Source organism: Opisthocomus hoazin, chromosome 16 (assembly GCF_030867145.1).
Source record: "Opisthocomus hoazin isolate bOpiHoa1 chromosome 16, bOpiHoa1.hap1, whole genome shotgun sequence".
Taxonomy (NCBI): domain Eukaryota; kingdom Metazoa; phylum Chordata; class Aves; order Opisthocomiformes; family Opisthocomidae; genus Opisthocomus; species Opisthocomus hoazin.
Genome location: NC_134429.1, coordinates 21,613,247 through 21,636,315, shown reverse-complemented (window position 1 = coordinate 21,636,315; position 23,069 = coordinate 21,613,247). Strand labels below are relative to the sequence as shown.

Here is a 23,069-nt window from a genome sequence, read left to right as displayed (position 1 = left end):
CATTTCCTTCCATTTAGTGAGTAAGACTCGGTGAGTGCCCTCCTGTGGTACCCACCACCAAGACTGTCTGCTCTTGGAGGGTAAGACAGCATAAACTCTAGGGCCACATTCTCCGCCAAAGCAGCTCTACAGACCTGAAGAAACTGCTTCGGATTTATACTGGTGACAAACGAGAACAAGGTTCAGCCACGGCTCGCTCCCTGCTGGCTGTTCTGTGCCCGCGGGTTTAACCCTGCTCAGCTCCCTGCTGCTCCCCTCCACCTGCCGGGCGAGGCGGCGGGCGGCAGCGCTCCTCGGGCGGCCTGTGCGCGCAGCCTCCAGGAGCCAGCAGGCACGCGTGAAACGAAGGGGTTTGGTGAGAAAACGGCGCGGAAACGACCACCCGGTTACGCCAGGCCAGAGGCCTCCGGGCAGCACGCGCGGCCGTGGCGCCGGTAACTAGCACGCTGCGCGGCCGCCCCGCGCGGGCCCGTCCCGGGGACGCGCCGCAGCCCAGCGCAGCCCCGCCGCCGGGGGGGACGCCGAGGCGGCCGCTGCTCCTCCCTCTCTTACCGAGCACAGAGCCCCGCGGCTCCGCCAGCCCGGGCCCGGCCGCGGCGGGTGCGCGGGCACGGAGCGACCGCGACGGGACAGACGCCTCAGAGCGCCGGGCCGCCAACGCAGGGAACGGAGCCGCTCCCGCCGGGACGGACCCGCCTGTCCCGCGCGGTCCCCTCAACGCGCCGGACCAGACCAAGCCAGGCCGAGCACTCACCGCGCCATCCCGCGCCTGCCGCTGCCCGCCTCGCCTCACGATTCCCTGGGCGGGGCCTAGCCGCACATGCGCAGACGGCTCGGCAGAGAGAGGTGCTTTAGAGTGCCCGGGCGCATGCGCAGCGCTCGGCCCGCCGGGCCGCTGGGGGGCGCGGCAGCAAGCGGCGCCGGGGCGCCTCGCCCCCGGTCTTGCGGCGCTGCCACGCCCGGCGGCGCGGGGTGAGAGGTCGGGAAGATGGCGGCGGCCTTGGGGGAGGAGGTGCCGGACAACGAGGACTACTACTCGCTGCTCAACGTGCGGCGGGAGGTGGGCCTGCCGGCGGCGGCGGGGCCGGGCGGCGGGGCTGGGCCAGGCCGGGCCGGGCGGTGGCGCCGGGCAGGCCGTGACCCCGGTGCCCGCCTGGGCAGGCCGGGCCGCGGCCGCTGCGGGGCCCGGCGGCGGGAGCGCGGCTGCCTGAGCGCGTCCTGCGGCCCGGGCCGAGGCAGCCGCTGCCCGAGAGCGGGACTTCGTAAGTCCGACGCGGGTCGCAGGGCTGTTCGGTGTGTGCGCAGCGTGCGGGGCGAGATACGAGGGCCAAGGGTGAGGCGGTCGCTGCTGGGGCGAGCCCTTCCGAGCTGCGTTCCGCGGGGCGTGGGGCGGCTCGGGCTCAGCCTGCGTACGTGCATCTTAGCGTGCTTATCTCTTTGGTTATGTGTTCCTCTGCTTCTCGTCGGGGCTGGGTGGACTTTCCAAATGTTTTCGAGTTGGAAACACCTGCGTTCTTTGCAAAACAGCGCTCTCCTCAAAAAAAGGAGGGTCAGTAGTCCTCGGTTTCATTTTTCGTGATAGATGAGTATTAATTGATGCAGTTTTGTTACACCTGAACACTTTGGAACTTACTTTTTTGTAGTAATGGTTAGGAAAATCGCCACAGATCTGGATGTATGGGCTGTGGTGTAGTTTGGTTCATCAAATGCAATAGCAATGTATGTACACACTGTATAGATGTGTGGGTACGGGTGTGTGTAAGCAGCCTTCATTATTCAAGCATGTCGGTCTAGACTTTGACAATTTGAACGGAAGAAGGCTTTTAATGAACTACTGCTGTGTAGAGTAGGAGTTCAAGACTTAGAAGCAATTCAGTGGGAAAGCTCTGAAAAAATTATCTTTGCAGTTACTGTCAGTACTTGTGGGCTTGGTGGCAGTCTCCTGTGTCTTGTTTACGGAAATCTTCTGCATTTCTGAAGGAAAAATGTGTGAAAGTAACTCTGTTTGCAGAACACTCTAATGCCGTGTGGTAAAGCATGCTCTTTTTCGAAAAAATTCTGTGCAGCTCAAGCTGGAGTCCTGTTAAAAGCCAGTGGGCCGCGCTTTTAGATCACTCAGTGGCTTTTGTAATTCACCCTTCAAATGTCAGCAGTGTGCAGATGTAGAGGCTAAAAGGAAACTGTAGGAACCACACGAGGTTTGTGACTGCTTGAGAGATTAACAAGAAAGGCTTAATAGTTAGCTTAGCTAGGCTTTCAGCTCTTCGCTAGGGATCAGAAAATTCAGGTTTGGTACAGCAGGGAGCTGGAAACCAAGTTAAATTGGTCTTTGAGGGAGTAATTCCAACTGAGAGTACTAGAAGCTTCGTTAATTACCCCTTGCTAATTAAATTCAGTAGTACTATGCTGTGTAGCAGTGGAATGCAGTGAATTTGCATTTCTGTGTGCTGAGCCAACTTTGTGTGATGTGGCAGCTGAGCTTAAAATAATAGTTAACCACTGAACTTTGCAGCCCCAATGAGGAGAGTAAGCCTGCCGAGCAGCAATTTTCGTGTGTGTATAAATGTTTAATCTTTTATAGATTTCAATCCACTAAAAATGTGGTGGCATGTTTGAGAAGTTAAATGAAGCCGTTTAAGCCTCGAGTAGGGAGATTGGACGCCTTTTAATTTTGCCAGGAATTTTGGTAATAAAAATGTAACTTACATATGATTATTACTGAGTTATGTATTTCATTGCAATTTGAAATGATGTCAGTATTTCTTTAGCGGTTTCTAAGAGGCTGTTGCTCATGAAATATTGAACCAATGACCCGAGCTATTCAATGATGATGAAAGGCCCAATCTAACATTTTATTGAACATGGCATTTATAAAAAGTGAAGCTGCTCCTTGCTATTACATAATCAATAGCTCATTAAACCATTTATCATTGCTTTGATTAAAGAATGCCATTTTAGACCTATATGTTCCCCTGCCTTCTCAGTCAAATGAAAATTCTATGTCTGAGAAAGCACAAGGTGGTGAAAAGAGAAGAGCTGATATGTAGCTACTTTTACTATCTTGGGGCCGGTAAACTTGGCAGGGCCTCTTTTGCTGTGTCATTTAAGGAACATTAACATAAAATAGTACAAATGTGCAGAGAAAAGCTATATTCTAAGCTGTCCTTGAAACTGAATGGGTTTCTAGCTTTGGTATACAAGTGAATGCATTTCTTTGATGAAAATCAGGACTCTCCTTAACACAAGTTGAAAAAAGGTGTTACTCCAAGAAATGGACATTTAGGGCCTTTATTTCCGTGGTGAAACCTTGGAAACCGTGAAAGCTTCAGTCTGTGAAGAGCATTAAGAGCAATTGGAATCTGTGTCTTTAAGTTCTGTTATTTTCTGGATGCCCCCTTCTCTCTTGCTGGCATTGCCTTCCTGTCCATTGTGACCCCCGGCTATAACAAAAGGGATGGCCTTCACTTGGAGGAATTATTTCACTCTGCATGTTTTTCCTGGGGCAGAGAAGTGGGTCCTGCTCCCTGCGCCCTGGGAATCGACTCTTGCCTGGACAGTTTTGTGCCTGGACGGTTGGTAGCTCTGTGAAGCTGCGTGCACTGCCTGTGCCTTTTGGAGAAGTTCTGGTTGATTTTGGCACCGGCACTTCTAACCTGCTAATCAGCCTCCAAGGAATAGATGGCTGCTGCAATATAAGGACTGTTGCAGGACTGAGATGAGAAAGGGGAAATTACCAGGACTGTCTAGATTAAAAAAATAATATTGCTGCGAGGTTGTCTCCTGAGACGTGGTAATGGAAGGGGGGGGGCGTTTATTCCATTGATTCTGAAAGAGCCATCTGAAATCTGCTTCCACCATGTGTCTTTGGAATGAAGCCAGGTGCCATCTAAAATTCCAGAGTGGTTGTGGTAAAGAGTAGGGCTTTTTTTTTTTTTTCTTCTTGATGCATTTAGTGATACACTGTTCTTCTGGTTATGCATGTACTGCAGATGAGTGTGCTTCTGAGGGCAGATGGTGCCCTTTCTTACAGATTCCTTTCTCACAGCCCGACAGAGAGCCCTTGCTGCATGGGAAGGGAGATGCTAGGGAGCATAGCCGTGAAGGGTTGCGTGTAAAGCTGTGGCTTTACGCTTCTTGCTTTAAGTGTTTTTATCCTGAGGTCACTTTTTCTTTGCTCTTCTGCATCGAATTGAGGAGACAGTAGTTGCCTGATAAAAATAATGTATGAACACAGATTGCTTGGGTGTTGCGGGTTTTTTTTTTGGCTTAACTTTTTGTACCTAGGTATTTCCTTCTGTGTAAGGAAAAGAAATGTGATAGCTGATGGACTTCTTCAGGGCTGATCTTGCTAATGGTTGTTTTTAAGTGGCATTGGTTGTACTTTAATTCATTTTTACTGCTTCTCACAGGCCACTCAGGAAGAGCTAAAAGCTGCCTACCGCCGACTGTGTATGCTGTACCATCCAGACAAGCACAGAGACCCGGAGCTCAAAACACAAGCTGAGCGGCTGTTTAACCTTGTTCACCAAGCTTATGAAGGTCAGTGGAAATTTGAAGTTTGCAGAAACTGTTTTCAGGGGTTTTCTAGAAGGAGGGCGATGTCTTCGTGCTTTTTGAGGAAGATAAATATTATTACAAAGTAATGATAAAATTTGCGGATACTTAGCAGTGCTTTCTTTCCTGCTTCTTTCTTTCCTGCTTCTGTCCTGTAAAGCAGAGGAGCAATGCAGTATAAATTCTGCAATGAATGAGAACTGGAGTCTCTGTCTTATTTCCTGCTTCCTGAATGTTGAAGCACTGAAAAGCTTCAAACAGAAAGTTTCCTATTTTACTTTTGAACTGATGCATCCTGAATTTCTGTTCTCTATCACTTGATTGCAGTCTCTGTTGTTTTTCAGCAAGTTCTTCCATATTCTAAGACTGAGATAAGGACAATGGATTTATAGTAGTTAGGGGTTTTTTTCTCATTCAATGATGCCAAAACCCTTTAAAAATATTGTGAATTAAGCCAACATTTACTTAAATCTTGGTGTCACCGTAGGTAGCTTTTGCTGGGGAAAACAGTGAAGGTCTTGCATTGATGACATGAGGAATAAAAACTTAGGATGCTTCAGTCATTTAATTTTGATGTGGTGAGTGGGTCTTACAGTAGGGCCAACTTTCCCCTTGAATTCTGTGGCTTTGCTTGGCTCTGTGTTGTGAAGTATATATAAATTGTTGCTCGTTCAGTACCAAATGTGAGCGTAATATTTTACAAGCAAGGATTTTGACATCTTGAAAATAAGCCACCCCACCTCCTGCTTATTTTTTCCCCCTCCTCTTCCATCTCTTAATATCACACAGCAAAAGATGCATTTTGTCAGAGTTTATAAAAAACAGTATCTGCCTGTGACATTTAGCAAGTTCAATAGTCTTAAAGTCATTTAGATCAAAGCTCAATTACTAGCATAAGCCTCTTTTTGCCTTAATATACATGCCCGGCTCCCTGAAGGCTCATCAGTTCCACCGCAGTCGAAAGAAATACATGATAATTACAAAGCAGGCCTGGGACCCTGTGGGAAAATACTGATGATTTTTTTTTTTAAATAAGGAAGGGTGTGGTATGAGACATTGTACAGTTAAATATGCCTTACATTTCAGAGATTCTTCGTAATTCTATGTGCAGTCTTTTTCCAAAGTAACCATTCTGCAGTCTCCTGGTGTATTTTATTTTCTTCGTTGCATTGGTTGACTTTTAGTGAGATTCAAATTCCACATGCATTTTTGCAGTTAGCCTGTAGTTAATGTTTGACAAGGTGTGAATTGCTTCATGGAAGTTGTTTTGTTGGTGCTTGGCGTGCCTCACGTGTTTGGGCTGGTTGGGAAAGGATCAGTGGACAGGGATGGTACAGAAGATCGAAGACAGGGAGCGAAGCACCAAAGAACTCTGAAAGGTAAACAGAGGTAGACGTCATTCTTCCTCAGAACGTTTCCAGGGACTTCTGTGGCTGAATTGCTAATAATCCCATTGATTGTTAGAGGGCTTATGTCACCCTTCAGTCAAAAAAAGTAATATTGAAAAACCCCACTGCACATTCAGCTGGTCTGCATGTCTCTCTTGTGTTCTTTTCACTTTTTAATTTTAGAAGTAAGAAAAAAGTCAACGTATCCTGTTAATATAGCATGTGAAAACGTTAAAGGGAGTTAATGTAAGAATTGGATGCAACTGTAGAGCAACGCGTTTCCAGCATCTGTGCTTGAATTCAAAATAACACTAGTGTGTTGGTCGGAAATTCAAGGGGAAGACCGGAAACTGAGTTCTCTCCTCTCTTTTGATTTTTAACTTGCAGTGCTTAGTGATCCACAGACCAGAGCCATCTATGACATATATGGGAGGAGAGGACTGGAAATGGAAGGATGGGAGGTGAGAGAAATTTAGCACCTTACGGGCAGTGGAATTGACGAAAGCCACCTTTATCTGACATTCTGTTATATTAACAATAATGAATGCCTGTTTGTTTGAAGGCATCCTTGTTTAGTTATTTCTGTCTCTCTCTGTCTCTGCTGAAACACCATAATGGATTTTCAGAGAATACTTAGGTTTTTCACTTGACAAGAGAACAATAAACCTGACATTCAGAGTTCCCTAACAGGAGATTACCGTGACAGGCAACATCTTTGTCTTAGGCAAATGCATCAGTATTGTCCATCTAGTCTCATCTTTTTCTTCCAGAACTTTTTTCCAACATCAGCTAGGTTCTGAGTTTGAAATTACTTTTTCTTTCTGTGCTTTTTGGGGTTGTTTTTTTTTTATTTGGTTAGTTTTTATGGGCTTTGAAAGAGAATTTGTCCATTCCTGGCTTTCCTATTGTTAAGTCCCCTTGCTAGCCTCTGCCAGTCTTAGTTGATTGCAGTGTCTTGTACTTGTGGTCTGAAAGCTACATGCCGTGGTTTTGTCAAGGGAACAGAAATAACAAGACCACTTTCCCTTCTCTCAGAGCAGGGGATTTTCTCTTGTGCTTGCCATTTGATCTGGCCCAGGTGTTTGCTTCCAGACTCTGAGCATTGAAATTCACGCAGAGTGGCTTACAGCAGCAGCAGGGGCAGCATGTTAGAGCATACCGGTGGACCTTCATCCCATCAGCAATGCAATACCCCGAGCATGCTCTTTTTGGTAATCTTTTGTTTTTGATTTCTTTTTGAGCAGGTTGTGGAAAGGAAGAGAACTCCAGCTGAAATCAGGGAAGAATTTGAGCGTTTGCAGAGAGAGAGGGAAGAGAGAAGACTGCAGCAGCGAACTAATCCAAAGGTAAGCAAAGACTTCATCCCAGTCTCAAGAGCGAATCTGTAATTGTTACAAATATGCAAGGTGAGATGAGCCTAGATGTGGGGCTATAGTAAATAGCCCCTTAGGTATCTACACTTAGTGAGTTACTTTTCCTTTTTTGAATACGCAGTTTCTCTGGACAGTGTAGGGAAAACATCTGATTCTTTGAACAGTAATCCTCGGTTGAAAGTTCTTTTTCTTTTTGTCATTGAAGCATGCAGGAGCAAAATATCTCTTTCAGCAAGTTCACGAGAACAGACCTAACATTGAAATGGTTATGATTTCTTTCCAAGTATTCCAAATAAAACGAAACTCTCTGCAGTTATCTGGTAGGTTTTACGTTCGACACTGCTGTAGTGTCACAGCAAAGCAGGGAGATACTCAAATGCAGCTTTGAAACCAGTGAAAAATGCAAGGCAGCTACCAAACCAGCTGGGTAGCAGAACTCTTCTGGCTGCAGCGCAGTGAACAAACTAAGCCCAAAAAGGACTGGGGTCTTGCCAGTTTCACAGTCGGTGCCTCTTCTAGGAAAGCTTGATCACACGCTCAGGATGAGAATCGTAGAGCATTCCATTCGCATCTCTCAGTTTTAGAGCAGCCATAAACTGACGCTAAATGACCCACCTTGCAGCTGAATCTTGGCTGTTCAAAGATGATCAAGAATACCATGTTGAGGGTGATGTTCTTGTGGTAGCGTTGGGGTGACAGGGAGAGGTGGAAATGATGGTTGACCTCTGCTTCCTCAGTCACCTGCTGCGACTGGAATACTCTGACAGTTCAGAATGCCAATGCCTTTGCTGGTTCTTGGCTTGGTAAGTATGCTAGGCAAACCCAGGTTTTGTCAGGATCGTCACTGAGTGAGGTTTCAAAGCTTGTTGAATCACAAAAATCTTAGTTCTCATGCAGTGAATAACATTATCCACGAGCTGCTTCTATGCTCACCAAATCTATTCGTACTTTAGTCTATCTGGATCTATAGTTTTCTTGGGTTTTTTTGCTTAAAAGCCTCTTTTTTGAAAGATTACTTGGAAATCCATTTCTTCTATGCAGTATAGAAATGGTCCATGGTGGAGAGCCATGATTTTCCTCTATCTACCCCGAGGTAACTGTGCAGATATTTATGTAGACAAAGAAACTTTCTCAGTCTTGGAAAAATAAACTGTAATAATACATCAATTTTTGTTTTATTTGTAAATGCTTCTGCTCTTGGTGTAAAACTGGGTATTCCCAGAGCCCTTGCTGGAGGATTACAGTAAGTGCAGATTCTGCATCTTGAAGCACTGAAGCACAGTTGGCTGTACTATTTTAGTGGCTTTGAAAGAGAAGGTCTCCTGTGTCGTCTTGTTCATGTATGGACTTCTGTCATGTTGCAGCGTAGCTTGTATAACCTGAGAAACAAACTGCCAGTTGATTAACTACTATTACTGTTGTTTTTGAAAGTTGCTGGTGTTTTCATGGCCAGCAGTTTAAAATCACAGTGTTTTCTGAGTAGACAGAAGTGTGAGTACAGTAATGCTTAGGAGTGTATCAGAAAAATGTCCATCTGGGAAGACCTGTAATGCTTTGAGATATTCACCTTGGCACAGACTTTGGATCTGCACTGGTCTTAGCAAAGCAGATCGACGAACACAGATCACCAGGCTGTTGTGGATAGTGCACAAATACTAAAAACTTGTTTGTACTGGAAGGGTAAATAAGCATAAGTTGTTACATGAATATCTGCTGGCAACATTATTCCGGGTGGAAAGGGATTTCGGGATGCCACAAAACAGGCAAGTCGAACTGTCGCTGGAGATGAGGGTGACTGGGGTCAGAAGGGTGTTCTCGGGGAGGAACATGGTTATCTCCACCTCGTGCTTCTCTGTGGCTTTGGGAATTTGACATTTTATCTGGGCTCCTGGCCACGGCTGTGAGCAGTAAAAAGCGGAGCTGCATTGTAAGCTTCAGCCTCTGTGTCCTGTGATAAAATTAGCCATCTGGGTGTTTACAGCAATTGCTGATTGGCAGCCTATAGAAATGTCTCTCCAGGCAGTGTTCCTTTGGAATTAGGTAGCGCAGCTGTGATCATTTCATACACGAACGCAAGTTATTTTAAAATTTCCAACATTTTGTCAGTTCTGTAAAATGGTTCCAGCAAAATAAAGCATTCTAACCAGAAATGTTTAGCAATAACCAGATGTAGGCAATTTGGCAGGTTTCGAATTGAGTCTATTATTTGTTTTTAGAGCTTTGTTTTTGCTTTCAAAGACGTACAGAAGGGTTGAAAAGTTCATTACTTCATTTGAGAAGAACCGCTTCGTGTTAGGAGAAATTAAATCCTGTTATTTTCCTGCTGCGCAAGGTCACCATCTAAGAAATGCAGGTCCCTCAAGGCTTACTCTTGCACAGCTTCCATATGTCACCTTCCAGAAGGTAGATCCCTAAGAAAAGAGGCGAGCAGGGAGTATATTCTTCTCTGGCACACCTCGTAATTCCGTCACTGAAGTCTGTTTTGCATTCACAGGATGGCAAATAGAGGTGATTTTACAAGATAATACCAGAAAACAGCTCTGACGGTTCTGTAGTGCTGCTCCCCAGCTTCCTGCCCTGCTGAGTCGGTGCGCTTTGCGGCACGTTGTGTGCGTGCACTGCCGACTTCTGAGCAGAGCTTTACAGCTTTTTCCCTGCTGCTCTTTCTGTGGGGAGGGCTTTTTCATTTCCACTGGTTTGAGCAGGTGGCTGATGGGGAGCTGCAAGCAGCAGCCGTCCCCTCCCCATTATCCGGTGGCGTAGGGGGTGCTGTCGTTCTCTGGGAATATTTTTAACTTTACCATCTGCTGCCTTTCCTGTGCTCGCACCTGAGCCAGTTCTCTTGCCAGGATCTGTAGGCCTCGGAGGGTGACTTCACCTGCCTGGTGGGAGGTGAAGTGTCTGCACGGAGTCCTCTGCTCCCTTCAGCGGAAGGCAGCTAAATGGAAGGTCTGCTGGGGAGCTGGGGAGGGAATGGAGACACTGCTTTCCTCTGAGCGGGTCATGTGGATTTTCACGGGTAGGTTCAGGTGTTCTTTTTTCATTGGGAGGGATATTTGTTTTAAAATTCATAGATGTGAAAAAGGAAATAATAAGGTTTTGTGTATGATTGAAAGGAGGTGCAATGAATTTGAGGAATGTGTGTGGACTGTGGTGCATCTTTACAAAGAGTACAAGCATCATGGTAGGAATAAACGTAATAAAGTAAGATGCTCTTGAGTGGGTTTTTTTAAATGCAAATTCTTGAGAAATCTTTACTGCCGCTGATGTTCTGGTCTGAGTTTAAAATATGCAGTTTTCTGTCTTTTTGCATTCAAATTCAGCATGCTTACTACTCAGCATGATATCCTTTGTTTAAAAACGTTTACCTTGGAATTTAAAGTTGTAGTCTGGCAAAGGTTCTGTGCCGAACGTGGTGCTCTGCATGGAAAACCTTTCTTTCCATCCTGTCTCTGTTACAAAAGATCTTGGATTTTGCACTTCCTTGAATTGAAGAGCATCATGAAAAAATGGAAATAGTTCTCTCTTTTGTTAAAATAGATGCTCACCTGTACTTAGACACGTTTGGTCAACCACTCTGGAGTGCATTTCCTGGAATTTATTCTAGTGGAGTTGGCACGTTTTGTTTCTCTTTGGCTGTTCTACTCCGTGTCTTTCCAGAGGGCCGGAGAGCAGGCAGGGCTGCGCCGCTTCCTAGGCAATTGGTGCGTTTGCCTTGCTTCACTCTTTGGCCTCGCTTCAAGGAGCAGCGCAATGTAGGAGAGGCTGAAACTGAAGAAGCTGTAGCGTCTGGAGAGCAGATCCCTTGAAGGTCACTTTGCAGACGGTTCCTGAAAAGTAGTCTGCGTAGAGGGCAGGAGCTTGTCCTTGGTGCTGCCACTAACAGAACGATGAGCGCAATTGCTTTGAAATTCGCCAGCCTACCAAGAGGTGTTTGTGAATGGCTAGGGCACAGCCCCTGTTCCAGAGTTCTCCTGCAAGTAATCACACCTTCCTGTGTTAAAATACTTACCCAAATTTTGCTGTGTGAGAAATCAGAAAATAAGCATTGAGGAGACGTTGGGAATCTCCACAGCAAATAAATAGTTGGGAGCCAAACCAGAGAGAAGTTTTGAGTCCTGTCAAACTCTGCAGTTCTTCCTGTATTTATGGTTCAGCGTTTGATTAGAGTGGAGTGAGCGAGGAAAAAGGCTCACTCAGACTGAAACAAGAATTTATTCCATCAGTACTTGGACTCTTTGTGAGTGGTTTTTGTACCTACCCAGCTATTGAGTTTCTATATGCAAATTGCTCAGAGCTCATTCTGTGCTGCTGCACAGAGGGGTTTTTTTAATTGCAACTGGTACATGTTGTGTGAGCTGGAATGCTGTTTAAGAGGTCTGTAGGGAAGGTTTCCAAAGCCTGTTGAGGTTATATGACCCAGACAAGGATCTAATCATGCCCTTTTGAAATAAACCCACCCTTGCAGTTAGTCTGAGGGAGCACAGCAGCAAGTAGCCAGACTGTTTAGCTGTGGCCTGGTTTTTGGTAGGAATAAGCTTTTCTATGGTCTGAGAAAGACTTTTAGCAGGTGGTAAATATTTCCTATCTTTATCAAGCTTTTCTTCTGATTACAAGATACAAACTAGGAAAATATATTTTTTGACTCATGAGGTCAATTGCAAGTGAATGAGGCAGCTCAAAACTAAGTTGTTTCTGATAACTGATAAGAAGAAAGCGTTTGGAGGATTTCTGGCCAAGATCCACTGAAGTAAATATTTTTCTAAAATATATTATTTCAGCTTTAAAATACTGACAAAGAAGAGTCAGTTGTGGGGGAAGAATAAACCTGCTGTGTAAAAGTGTTCTACCTACTTCTGTAATGTGTCATAATAGAAAAATTGCCTACTAGCGTTACAGGTTTTCCTGCTGAAAAGCTGTCCTTTGTACAATTTAGTTTATGATTTATATTGCTGGTTTAGAATATTGTAATCATTCATTTTTGTTTGTCTTGAATGTGTAAGAAACGTGTTCTACAGTGGAAAAGGTAATTGCAGAACAAGAAAAAACTGCAAAAATTTAATCATATACAAAGATGGTTTAGCCATTTGGCCTATGTGTGCTGGATGTTTGTTAATGCTAAGCACTCGTTTCACTTGTCATTCCTTAGGGAACAATTAGTGTTGGAATAGATGCCACTGACCTCTTTGATCGTTACGATGAAGAGTACGAAGATGTGCCTGGGAGCAGCTTTCCCCAGATTGAGATAAACAAAATGCACATATCCCAGTCCATTGAGGTAAGGAGGGCAGACACTGCTGCTGGTGCGGAGCAGGGCCTGAGCTAATGAGGCACTACAGTGCAAAGCAACAGAAAATGAAACACTGTTCAGGGGGTTCTCATCTTGGTTTAGGGAAGGACATGATTTCCAGCATGGGTGGGAGGAGGAGAAAGCTCAGTTCCAGCAGGGCTGCGTGTTGACCGTGCGGCATGCATTTGTGTGACTGGTTTGTAGGCTGCTGCGGTCCTGCCTTCCTGCTAGCAGGGAGGCTCAGTTGTGGTTGAAAGCACGCATCTAATTCTCACTGTACATGGAGTATTTCGTGTATGAAAATGAACAGCACCCAGTTTCGAGGATGTGGGAGAGGAAAACAAGGGGGAGTGTTTCCTCTGTTCCAGAGAGTTGAAAGAATTTAGTCTGCTAGTGAGATGAGAAGGGTTTTGCAGTTCAGGGTCAGGACTTCAAGGTGGTACATTAAAGGCATCACACATATCTGGTACTGTAAGAATTATCTCACTTTTTGCCATATTTGATCTTTGGCTACAAAATTTAGAGCAAATGTGGCCATGTCTGGTTCAAACACTTGGGCTTAGTGGATGACAAGGAGCCAACTGGAGCATTACCTGTCTCTCTGCACTTACAGTCTCTGCAGTCATGATTATGTCCTTGCATAATATGCATTAAATGTGTGAATTGGGATCAGAGTAATTGATGACAATATATTCATTTTTCAGGCACCACTGACTGCCACGGACACAGCAATACTGTCTGGTAACCTTTCCACCCAGAATGGGAATGGAGGTGGATCAATTAATCTTGCTCTGAGACGAGTGACATCTGCCAAGGGATGGGGAGAGGTAAGAGTACTAGCTGTTATGCATTTTTATATCCAGTCTATTTCAGGCTGCTTGGATTAGTTACCTAGTGTTTATTTTATGTAGGGAACTTTAGCTCTGTTCAACCTCTCATTTTCTACATTTTGTAGAATGTATAAAAAGGAATTCTCAAAGGAATTTGAGAAAAAGGGATGGCCAAACCTTGTTTTTTCGTAATTGTTTCCCATTTCCATTTGGCTGTGCATTTTGGCCTTCACTTACGCTGACAGAATTGTTACCTGTTGTCTCCAGGGCCTTTCTGATTTCACTGCCTGAAGCCTCTCAGGTGCCTTCGGGTGCTGTGAGTATGCACCATGGGGCAGCGTGATAGTTTGCCTTCACTTCAACAACTGCTCTGCTCACAAGGGAAGAAGTTATGGGGGATAAGAGTTTGACTCCCAGGCAGATGTGATCTAAGTAGCTGGAAGGTCCCACATTACCACCTGCAAGCTGTGCCTTGCTAGGCCAGTGGCTTTGTTTGGGACGTTCGTGGCATTGCTGCTATGGCTGGCAGGTGGCTGCTTTCTACGGCTTACTTTTTACACACTAGCTCCTGCTAACCGATTTCCTCAGCTTGTGAGAAATGGGAGTTTTCGTCTTGTTTGAGAATTCATGAGGCATTTGATTTGCATTAGGATTTTGTGATATTGGTAGTACAGGAGCTCATGTATATTGTCATGAATCAGTTCACTAAAAAAGTTTTAAAAACCCCATGTAATAAACATACTTGGGAGATGCCGATGTAGTAGGAACTGCTTTTGCAGGTTTCGTCATGAAAAGTGTCAGGTCTAATAACCGCTTTCATTAGCGAGACTGAACAGCACCAAGTAAACATTGAATAGCAGCCCTGGAAGTCACCCAGACTAGTGGATGAAGCAGCAGATGCTGAGACGGTGCAGCAGCAGAACTGCCAACAACGCTACTGTGAGGCTGTCCTGAGAAGGACACTTATCCTCAGAGGACAGCAGCCAAGCCTTGCTGGCCGTTGTGGGGCTGTGATGGAGGTGTTTTCTCCATTTTGACTGGAGCAGCCAGAGCAGGTGCTAGTAGCGGTAGCCTGTAGCGCTATGAAACTGGCTTTATTTTACTCATGAGGACCATACTCTGAGACACCTTCTATTCTGAATGCAAAACTAGCAGAAAACAGAGGATGCTGAAATATGTGGTAAATGTTACTCGGACGTGTAAAATGTCTGTGATGTAAATGACGCCTGTGAAGTACTTTGTCACTGTTGTAAAAGGTGTTTTCTTATAACAGTTTGGCATTGTGTATTTTAACAGTTGGAGTTTGGAGCAGGAGACCTTCAGGGACCTCTCTTCGGTTTGAAGATATTCCGTAATCTTACACCAAGATGGTAAGTGTTAGAAAAATGGTCTAATTTTTAATATTCCACATTGAGGAACTAAATGGCTTGGATTCTCTTCCATGTTAATTCAGGGTTTGTTTTCTGCCCTGCAAAGTTAGGTATTTCTTTTTTATAGAAATTAAGGCTGTGCTTTAGTTCCAGTCAAAATGCTTGTATTCTTTTTGTGTGTTGGTGTTCTCCATTTTCATACTTCCAGTTTAAGGACAGCCTGTGTTCCACGTCCTTAGATTTGTGTTTCATCTTGTCGTGAATTTGTGAGGCGTGATCTCACAATCGGAGCAACAGAAGTTTGTTCTGGGAGCAGAACAAAAATTGGAGAGCTCTTCTGGGGCTTCCGTGTGTGAGACAGAGTTTCTGACAGCAGAGGAGGAGACGATTTGTCATATTTTAGGGAAACAATGCGTAATTTGCCACTAGTGTGGTGTCTATTTACAAATGAATAGAGGTCTCAAGTTGCAAAGGAGAGTACAAGGTAAGGGTAGTGATTAAAGGCAGATGTCAGAGCATTGTAGGTGCCAATGTAGACTTCCTTCTTTTTGTATTTTCTAACTTAGTAAATATGCCTTATCTAGAATCACAGAATCATAGAATCATATATATAAATGATATATGGTTCTTGTTCCCTGCGGAGTTCTTTAATGCCGGTTTTTGGAGCTGATGCTTCAGGGTTATTAAATAGCGGGGCTGCTATCTTCTAGCAGCCAAGTGTGCTGCCCCTACAGAAGACCAGGACTTTATCTGCCTAGGGCAAGAAGGGTAAAGGCTGGAGGGTAGCTTGCTGCATTGGTTGCAGTGTTGTGGCACAGACCAATAAACTAGGGCATGAGCCTGCTCTGCTGGGCAGTGCTGTAGTCAGTATAGTCTAAATTAGTTTTGAGTTTTTCCTGAAATCCTCAGGCATCATGCTCTTTGCAGGATGGTCTCTGCATATTCAGCAAGGCTTCTGGGCAAGAAGGAATTTGAGGCCATCTGGGAGCCTGTGCTTTGTCATTGATGAGGCTTTCCTTATTTCTCCTAGTTTCATCACTACAAACTGTGCCCTGCAGTTTTCGTCCCGTGGGATCCGCCCAGGCCTCACCACGGTCCTAGCCCGCAACCTCGACAAGAACACAATGGGGTACTTGCAGTGGCGGTGGGGCATCCAGTCAGCCATGAACACTAGTATTGTCCGGGATACAAAAACCAGCCATTTCACCGTGGCGTTACAGGTGAGAGTCCTGCTGCTGTACACAGGGGACAGTGATATGACCCTGTGGGAGAGAAGTGCCTCAGCTTTTCTGCCCAGCGGTATTCTCACTTGGGACTAGAGGATAACGGAGCAGTTGGTACTGTCTCATATGAACATGTAACGTGGGTAACCAGCTGCGTTTGGCAGAGCACAAAACTTTGCACCCAACATTGCCATATCTAATGTGGATCAGCTCAGGTTAGGGTCAGGATGCACAACACAGATTGCAGAGATTGCAGGCTGTGATGAATAAGTGGCAAGCATTACTCTGTTTTCTGTGCTAAAAGGTTAAGAAAGGAAATTTGGGGGAACATTCAGTGGTGGCCAAGGGTATGTTTTCATACATTTGTCCCTCTTGTATTGCAGCTGGGAATCCCCCATTCTTTCATGATGGTCAGTTATCAGCATAAGTTTCAGGATGAGGATCAAACACGAGTGAAAGGTTCTCTCAAGTAAGTGTGCAAGAGGAAATTCACATTGCTCATGGCCTGAAGAATCTGGCATCTTCTGCTGTCGTAAGCCTCCAGGTTCCATGCAGATCAAATGCTTCTGTTGTCTTTGGGAATCTGCTTTTCATTAATTAAGTCTAGTAACCGCTGAAATGAATGTCGTGGAGGCTTATCTCTGTGGGCCTCTTTGGATAAGTGGAACTTAAAACATTTGTGTGTGATATATCTATATCATCACCAATAAGAAAGCCAGACTTTCTTGTAGTCTGTTTGCTGCTTCACAAGCTGAAAAGGCTAATCTCAGCTTGTAGATACACCGTGGGTCTTGCAGTAGCCAACCGCTGCTACACACAGATGTATTTCCATGTTTTACTTGTTGGGGAATTGAGTGAAGAGAAATTCAAGAGTCTTCCCTGTCTTACCAGTCTTTGGTTCTGTCGTTCTAGGACGGGTTTCTTTGGGACCATAGTGGAGTATGGAGCAGAGAGGAAGATTTCCAGGCACAGCATTTTAGGAGCCACCGTCAGTGTTGGTGTTCCTCAAGGAGTGTCTTTGAAAATCAAGTCAGTTCAACATTACAACTCTGGATTGTAGAGGCTAACCATAACCTGCATTATTCTATTTCCAATATTCAGGTGGGAAGGTCCCAACTTGAGGGCAGTACAGGTATATTGATATATCACTATGAAAGGTTGCAACTGCCCTCACCTCTAACACAAGTGGTGTCCATTGGAAGCAATGTGTGCCTTCTGCCGGGGTTACTCTGAGCCTGAGCCACCTCTTTCAGGACTAGTGTGTGTGTGCATCAAAATATTCTGAAAATAGAGCTTAAAGTAAGGTTTGGAGCATTATGGTAAGTGGATGGAAGAGTTCTTAAAATATTATTAGTAGAAATTGATTTAACTGCATTCCGGTTTTGTAACACTGTGCACAAGTATATACTTCAATTAGTGAATTACCATTAGGTGATACAGGTGATTATACTGTTCATAAGATGCAGTTCACAAAGAGGGGCAGGACTCGTGAAGGGTTCGTATACTGTAGTGCATTTTTAATTGGTGTTAGCAGAGGGCATGCCAGGATGTAGAAACTGTAAAGATGTGAACAACTCCATCCTGAGAAGACTAATAGGATGTGGAAACTGTAAAGATGTGAACAACTCCATCCTGAGAAGACTAATGTTTTCTAAAATAAATAAGATTATAAGCGTCAGAAAATGCACGCCTTCCTTGAAGGCACATGCCAGTGTTGTGAACGCAGACCTTCGCTATAAGCATTTTCTTTTCTTTTGATAATGATGTTTGTCCCTTTCCTTGGTGAAATTAATGACCAAATAAATTCTAAGATGAAAAAAAACACTTTAGGGTGGTCAGGTACTATCATAAGGGATGTCTGCTACATAAAAGTCTGGCTATGGGTGGTGTCAGCTGTCTGTCTTACCGTTGTTTATCAGATTTTCAGCTTTTTGAGCTCATCATTCATCTCTTATTTGGTTCAGCAGTTTGTTCAGCAGCATACACTGCTGCTAAGTGTACTTAATCAAGCACATTAAACTCTGCATTTTCTCTTACCTACCACTGTTCTCTTTTGTTCCAGGTTGAATAGGGCTAGCCAGACCTACTTCTTCCCTGTCCACCTAACAGACCAGCTGCTTCCCAGTGCTGTATTCTATGCCACCGTGGGACCTCTAGTTATCTACTTCGCCATGCATAGGCTAATCATCAAACCCTACCTCAGGGCACAAAAGGAGAGGTGAGCTTGCAAGACTCTTTTAAATTCAGAGCTTGGAAGTCCCACTCAAGTGCTTCTGGGAGCCTGGTGCAAAGGTTGGAATATCCAGCTGAGGCACTGTGGTTCACTACACCATCAGTACTGCTGAGTTCTGGAAGCCTACAAAAATACCTTGAAAGGTGGGGAAGAACCTTAAAACTGAACTAATTTGTGTGAGATTGTGGGTCAGTTGTGATTGGGGTGGGTAAGCAGACATCTGCCACGTTGTGGCTGAATCCCATCCCCTGTGTAGACCTGACGTGATGTTGACTTCCTTATGCCAGAGAGCTGGAGAAACAAAGGGAGAGTACAGCTAGCGACATCCTTCAGAAGAAGCAGGAAGCTGAAGCTGCGGTAAGTCTTTCCCGTAACTAATCCCCTTTAGTTAAAGAACGCTGTTGTCACTCTGTGCTTTGCTCTTTTGGACACAGTGTCTGATGCGGCTTGGTTTTTGCTCCCCCCTTGTGTTGTGACAGGTTCGGTTAATGCAAGAGTCCGTCCGGAGGATAATTGAAGCGGAGGAAGCCAGAATGGGTAAAGAATACAACACCATTTACTTGTTCCATTAATTCGGAGAGAGGAAGGGACAATACAAAGGCTGGGTGGTTGATGGGGAGAAATGCAAGGTGTCGTTTCTTCATTTCTACCCCTATTGAAGCCCAGTGTAATTGCTATTGCACGTGTAGTGGTGAAGTTCCATTATGATTCAGCTTCTGGTGCCTGAGCTTGGCAGGGATCCACTGAATGTTATCTTGGGACATACTGTGAGGTGGATGAACAGGCTGAAAACAATAGTCTGGATTCACCTCTTCACAGAAGAGGTGTGTGTATAAGTAGTGCAAAGGTTACAGTCTGAAGTTTAGGTTTCACTAGTCTCTCACTTACACAGTTTGCTCCTGGATCATAGTGGAAATCAGTATTCTGATGTTTGCTAACAATATCCAAGAGAATGTTCCAGAGTGGACTGACATCCACTTGGACTGTCACATCCGCGTGGCATTGAAGTCATGTCATTCTGTCCTAGTGCTGAAGATTGCTAACAAACACCCAAGTAGAAATGTTCTTCTGTCTTGAGAAGCATGGGTCCAGGCAGGGAATATTTAAATATCGTTGAAAGCAGGAAAGAATACCGGGATGGTCTTTTCATCAGTGTCTGCCCAGCTGTCAGTGGGAGGCCTTTCATCACATCTGTGATTTCATGTGAAATGCAGGTTTGATTGTCGTGAACGCCTGGTATGGGAAGTTTGTTAATGACAACAGCAGGAAGAATGAGAAGGTGAAAGTAATAGATGTGACTGTGCCCCTGCAGTGCTTGGTGAAAGACTCTAAACTCATCCTTACAGAGGCATCCAAGGTACGTAGCTGTTCTGTCAAAGCCCAGACTCAAGAGCTCAAATGCGTGACTCAGAATTTTGATTGAACCGTATGCTGTCCTACCAGGGGATTTCTCCAGTGTGCTTGAAGCTAGTGACTCTAGATCGCTTTACAAAAGCCGTTTACATACCAAGTGTTACGAACCTCTAAGAACTTCTGTTTCTCTGGGCATTTCCAGTGCCCAAGAAGCAGTGTCCCCGTATTTGCAGCATGGGACAGTGCATGTTACAGACTCTAGGGCTGTACACCAGAAACTTCCCCCACCGAATTACTCTTTTCTGCATTTAGAACTTGCCACTGGGGAGGTGATTCCTTAGCTTCTCATCTCATCTCTCTGGCAACAAAACTCCTGTTTTTTTAAATAACATCTTGTTCTGGCACTAATAAATGGTTTGGGTCAGTTGAAGAGCCATGAAAGTCCTTCCTCTGATGTTCATTCTGCCCTTCTCTGGTTCAAGGCTGGGCTGCCAGGTTTCTACGACCCCTGCGTGGGTGAGGAAAAGAGTTTGAAAGTGCTTTATCAGTTCCGAGGAGTTCTGCACCAAGTGATGTCAGCTGACAATGAGGCCCTTAGGATACCAAAGCAATGTAAGTAGCAAGGACCGCCCTGCTTCTTCCTGCAGGAACCAGTAAAGGATTGCTTCAGCCCTGTGTGGCAAAGCACACAGAACGGGGGTTGTGGGGTTCAGAGCTGGGGTTACGGAAATGGACTGACCATGGTATGCCTCTGGAGTACGACCTAAAAGAGCTCAGCTGCGCCACGGCAGCTGTTTGTACCATCTAACCTTACATATCTAACTGGAGCTAGACGCAGAGGCCTCCTGCAGCTGCTGGTGTCCCTGCCAGGCAGCTCACAGCGTTGGATTGCCCTGTGGGGACTGAAATGAATGCCTGAAGGCAAGTTGGAGGCCTGAGACCAATGTCTTCCCCATCCCCATTTATCTATCTGCCAAAACATTTTCCCTGCCAGAATAATTTTGTGAAACCAGTATCTGCTAGTGACAAGTTGAACTAGTACCCCTGTAGGTCTGGGGGAGTTGGATGAAGGGCACAGACCTCTTGTTTACTCTAGACCAGCTCCCTGGCCCAATTTAAGAAGCATATCCAACTTACAAAGCTTCTGTAAGTATGTTGGAGGTGTGTGTGAATGGTGTTTAATTAGCAGCCGGAAACGTTCCTGTCTGTCCCTGGTACAGTGGTAGGTTCGAACTAGGATGTGTCTCGTCCGACAGAAGTGGCGTGTGTCCATTCATTGTTCTCATCCAACAGCTCACAGAATCGACGCAGATGGCTAATGTGGTGAGAGCGTGCACACCCGTTATGGTACCTGGGTCAACGGAAACTACAAAACCTTCCCCTGGACGCTACAAGTTTGAACAGAGACATTTTTATTTTTACTATCCCATAGCAGGTGGTGTCCTGCCACTTCTGTTAGGAGACAAAGTGAGAGAACCTGCTTCTACAGGTGGCTCCAAGGCAATACTTCTCTGAATTGTGGCTCAGTAACCAATAAAGCAACGTGACTCTGAATGCGCAGTGCTTTCTGCTGAGGTTGTGCGAGCGGGCACTGAGCATCACCCGTCATGCAGCCAAGTCTCCGCTGCTGCGATTTGCCCGCAGTCTGTTTGTGCAGTCCCATGTACACTTGCACTGAGCAGTGAAGAAGACCTGTTGTTCCCACTGCTCCACATACTTCCTGGGGTAGGTGGCATACCTTTCTCTGCTCCTGCGAGGAAGTTAAGTTCTCTGGCCACCTTCTGGAAGGCCTCTGTGTAAATCCTTTTGTTGGAAAGAGGACAGAGATTGTTTTCCATTTCAAATCTGTATTTGAAATGTACTTGTTAAGAACAAGTATCTTTGAAATGAAGCTCCTTGCCCTTTGTAGTAACATGGACCTCTTCAGCATGAATCCATCTAGCTGCTCATTCCAGACACGGACACGCGGTATAATAGTCTTACTAATTCTTCTGCCACCTAGAACCGTGTACTATCAAGGTTTTCAAGAACAGAGGAAAGCAAGTGGGGGAGAAGGACAGCAATTCATTTCACTTGATTCTGATGCTGCAACTATCACTTCCCATCTAATTTATTTCTAGGAAAAAGAGGAACGTAGTTTATACAAGTAAACCAGACCAAAGGGAGGAGAGATGTCAAATGGGTAAAAAGCTGAAAATGCAGAATTCAGCTGCCCTGAAACATAAATTCGTTGGATTAATCTTGCACAGAAGCCATGCCAATGATTTACCAGCAAAAAGGCAGTCCTGTTCTAGTGACACAGCAGATGGAAACGGCAGCCTTACAGTATCTACCCCACACTGCGTATGTCAACACTACCAAGGCTTTTTCATAGAGAAAAGGAATAATTGTGGCTGTGTCTCAGTCACAGTTCTGCTCTTGGTGAGTCCTAGAACAGCCTTCGTTGCTTACATGTGAGAGACAGAGGGGAAAAAGCCCTGTGTCTTGGCAGTGCATCGTTGCTGTTGACAACTACTACCATAAATCATTTCCTGGCACACACCTGGCCCCCTTTTCTGTGCAACGGTGGTTCTCTTTGCTCAGCTCTCAACAGGAGAATTAGATTTCCGAAAGCAGACTGATTTGAGCCAGTCTGAAAGAGATGCGCCCTCCCTAACAAAAAAGTTCATACAATTAAGGGGTGTTCACTTGTTTTTTATTAAAAGCAAAACAAACCTCTTCAGTTGTGACCAGCTCCTGGTGCAGGATTTTATTTCGCCTACGTCCAGTGTTCTGTTGATCTGAAATTGAATGTAAAATGTGCAATAAATTATATTCAGCTGAAAAGTAGCCCACATTCCCTTTGCAACTGTGGGACACTCTTGAAAGTAAACTCCTGAAAAGCAAGGGTCGCAAGTTTTGTAAATGTAAGTGCACCCTCTGTCACATCCTGTTTATTGACCTCTGTTGATGGCTTGTATCTGTAACTAGTTGAACTGAGCAGAAATCTCCACCAGAAATTCCTTTTTCATGTCTTGTCACTGCATGAAGTGTATGGTCAAGAGTGAGAGCCAGTCTGTAGTGACCAGGACGTGGCAAAATACTCCCAGGAGGAGTACTGAGAATTAAGTTTTGCATAAGCAAGTGCAAAACAGTGACAGGACATTTACTGCTAATTACAAAGAAGAATCTTGGCATATCCCTGCATCTAGCAGAGCAATGACACTGAGGATTGTTTTCACAAAAAAAAGTGCACAATAAAACAATTCTCCTCATTTCTGACAACTTCCTGAGATAGTTTCTGCTGTCATGAAAGTGTTTTATTGCATATTGTCTACATTAAAGTGTAGAGAAGTGGCGATGTGATTCTGAAAACTGCATCAGTACTTCAGGCTGGCCCATGGTATTGCTACACTTGAAAAACAACGTTTCTGAGAGGCAGAGCACATTGTTCCCACGCCAGCAGTTAAAAACTA

General features: G+C 45.0%; 2 protein-coding genes across 7 annotated transcripts in view; one reads left to right on the top strand and one right to left on the bottom strand.

The window, feature by feature from the left end:
* CAMTA1 (calmodulin binding transcription activator 1) overlaps positions 1-816 on the bottom strand; it is a 310,966-nt gene extending 310,150 nt beyond the window's left edge. For all 5 annotated transcript variants that reach the window (XM_075437588.1, XM_075437589.1, XM_075437593.1 and 2 more), the window contains exon 1: positions 755-816. The gene's annotated coding sequence lies outside the window, so the exon portion shown is untranslated. The remainder of the gene's footprint in view (positions 1-754) is intronic.
* A 108-nt stretch (positions 817-924) lies between these two features.
* Positions 925-21,168, top strand: DNAJC11 (DnaJ heat shock protein family (Hsp40) member C11). Of its 2 annotated transcripts, none has more exons than XM_075437404.1 (16): positions 925-1,060; positions 4,410-4,539; positions 6,330-6,403; positions 7,187-7,288; positions 12,465-12,593; positions 13,310-13,432; positions 14,732-14,805; positions 15,836-16,025; positions 16,412-16,497; positions 16,941-17,057; positions 18,091-18,246; positions 18,549-18,618; positions 18,741-18,798; positions 19,476-19,618; positions 20,097-20,226; positions 20,908-21,168. In XM_075437404.1, the coding sequence occupies exons 1-16, from the start codon at positions 989-991 to the stop codon at positions 20,931-20,933; spliced, it is 1,680 nt and encodes a 559-aa protein (XP_075293519.1). In that variant the 5' UTR covers positions 925-988; the 3' UTR covers positions 20,934-21,168. The 2 variants fall into 2 exon arrangements, with proteins under 2 accessions (XP_075293519.1, XP_075293522.1); XM_075437407.1 differs by lacking the exon at positions 925-1,060 and adding an exon at positions 1,180-1,262.
* Positions 21,169-23,069: the final 1,901 nt, after the last annotated feature.

Coding starts and splice junctions, on each gene's coding strand:
- DNAJC11 (XM_075437404.1), top strand. CDS start 989: ATGGCGGCGGCCTTGGGGGAGGAGGTGCCGGACAACGAGGACTACTAC. Junction 6,404..7,186: donor TGGAAATGGAAGGATGGGAG/GTGAGAGAAATT, acceptor CTTTTTGAGCAG/GTTGTGGAAAGGAAGAGAAC. Junction 14,806..15,835: donor CGTAATCTTACACCAAGATG/GTAAGTGTTAGA, acceptor TATTTCTCCTAG/TTTCATCACTACAAACTGTG.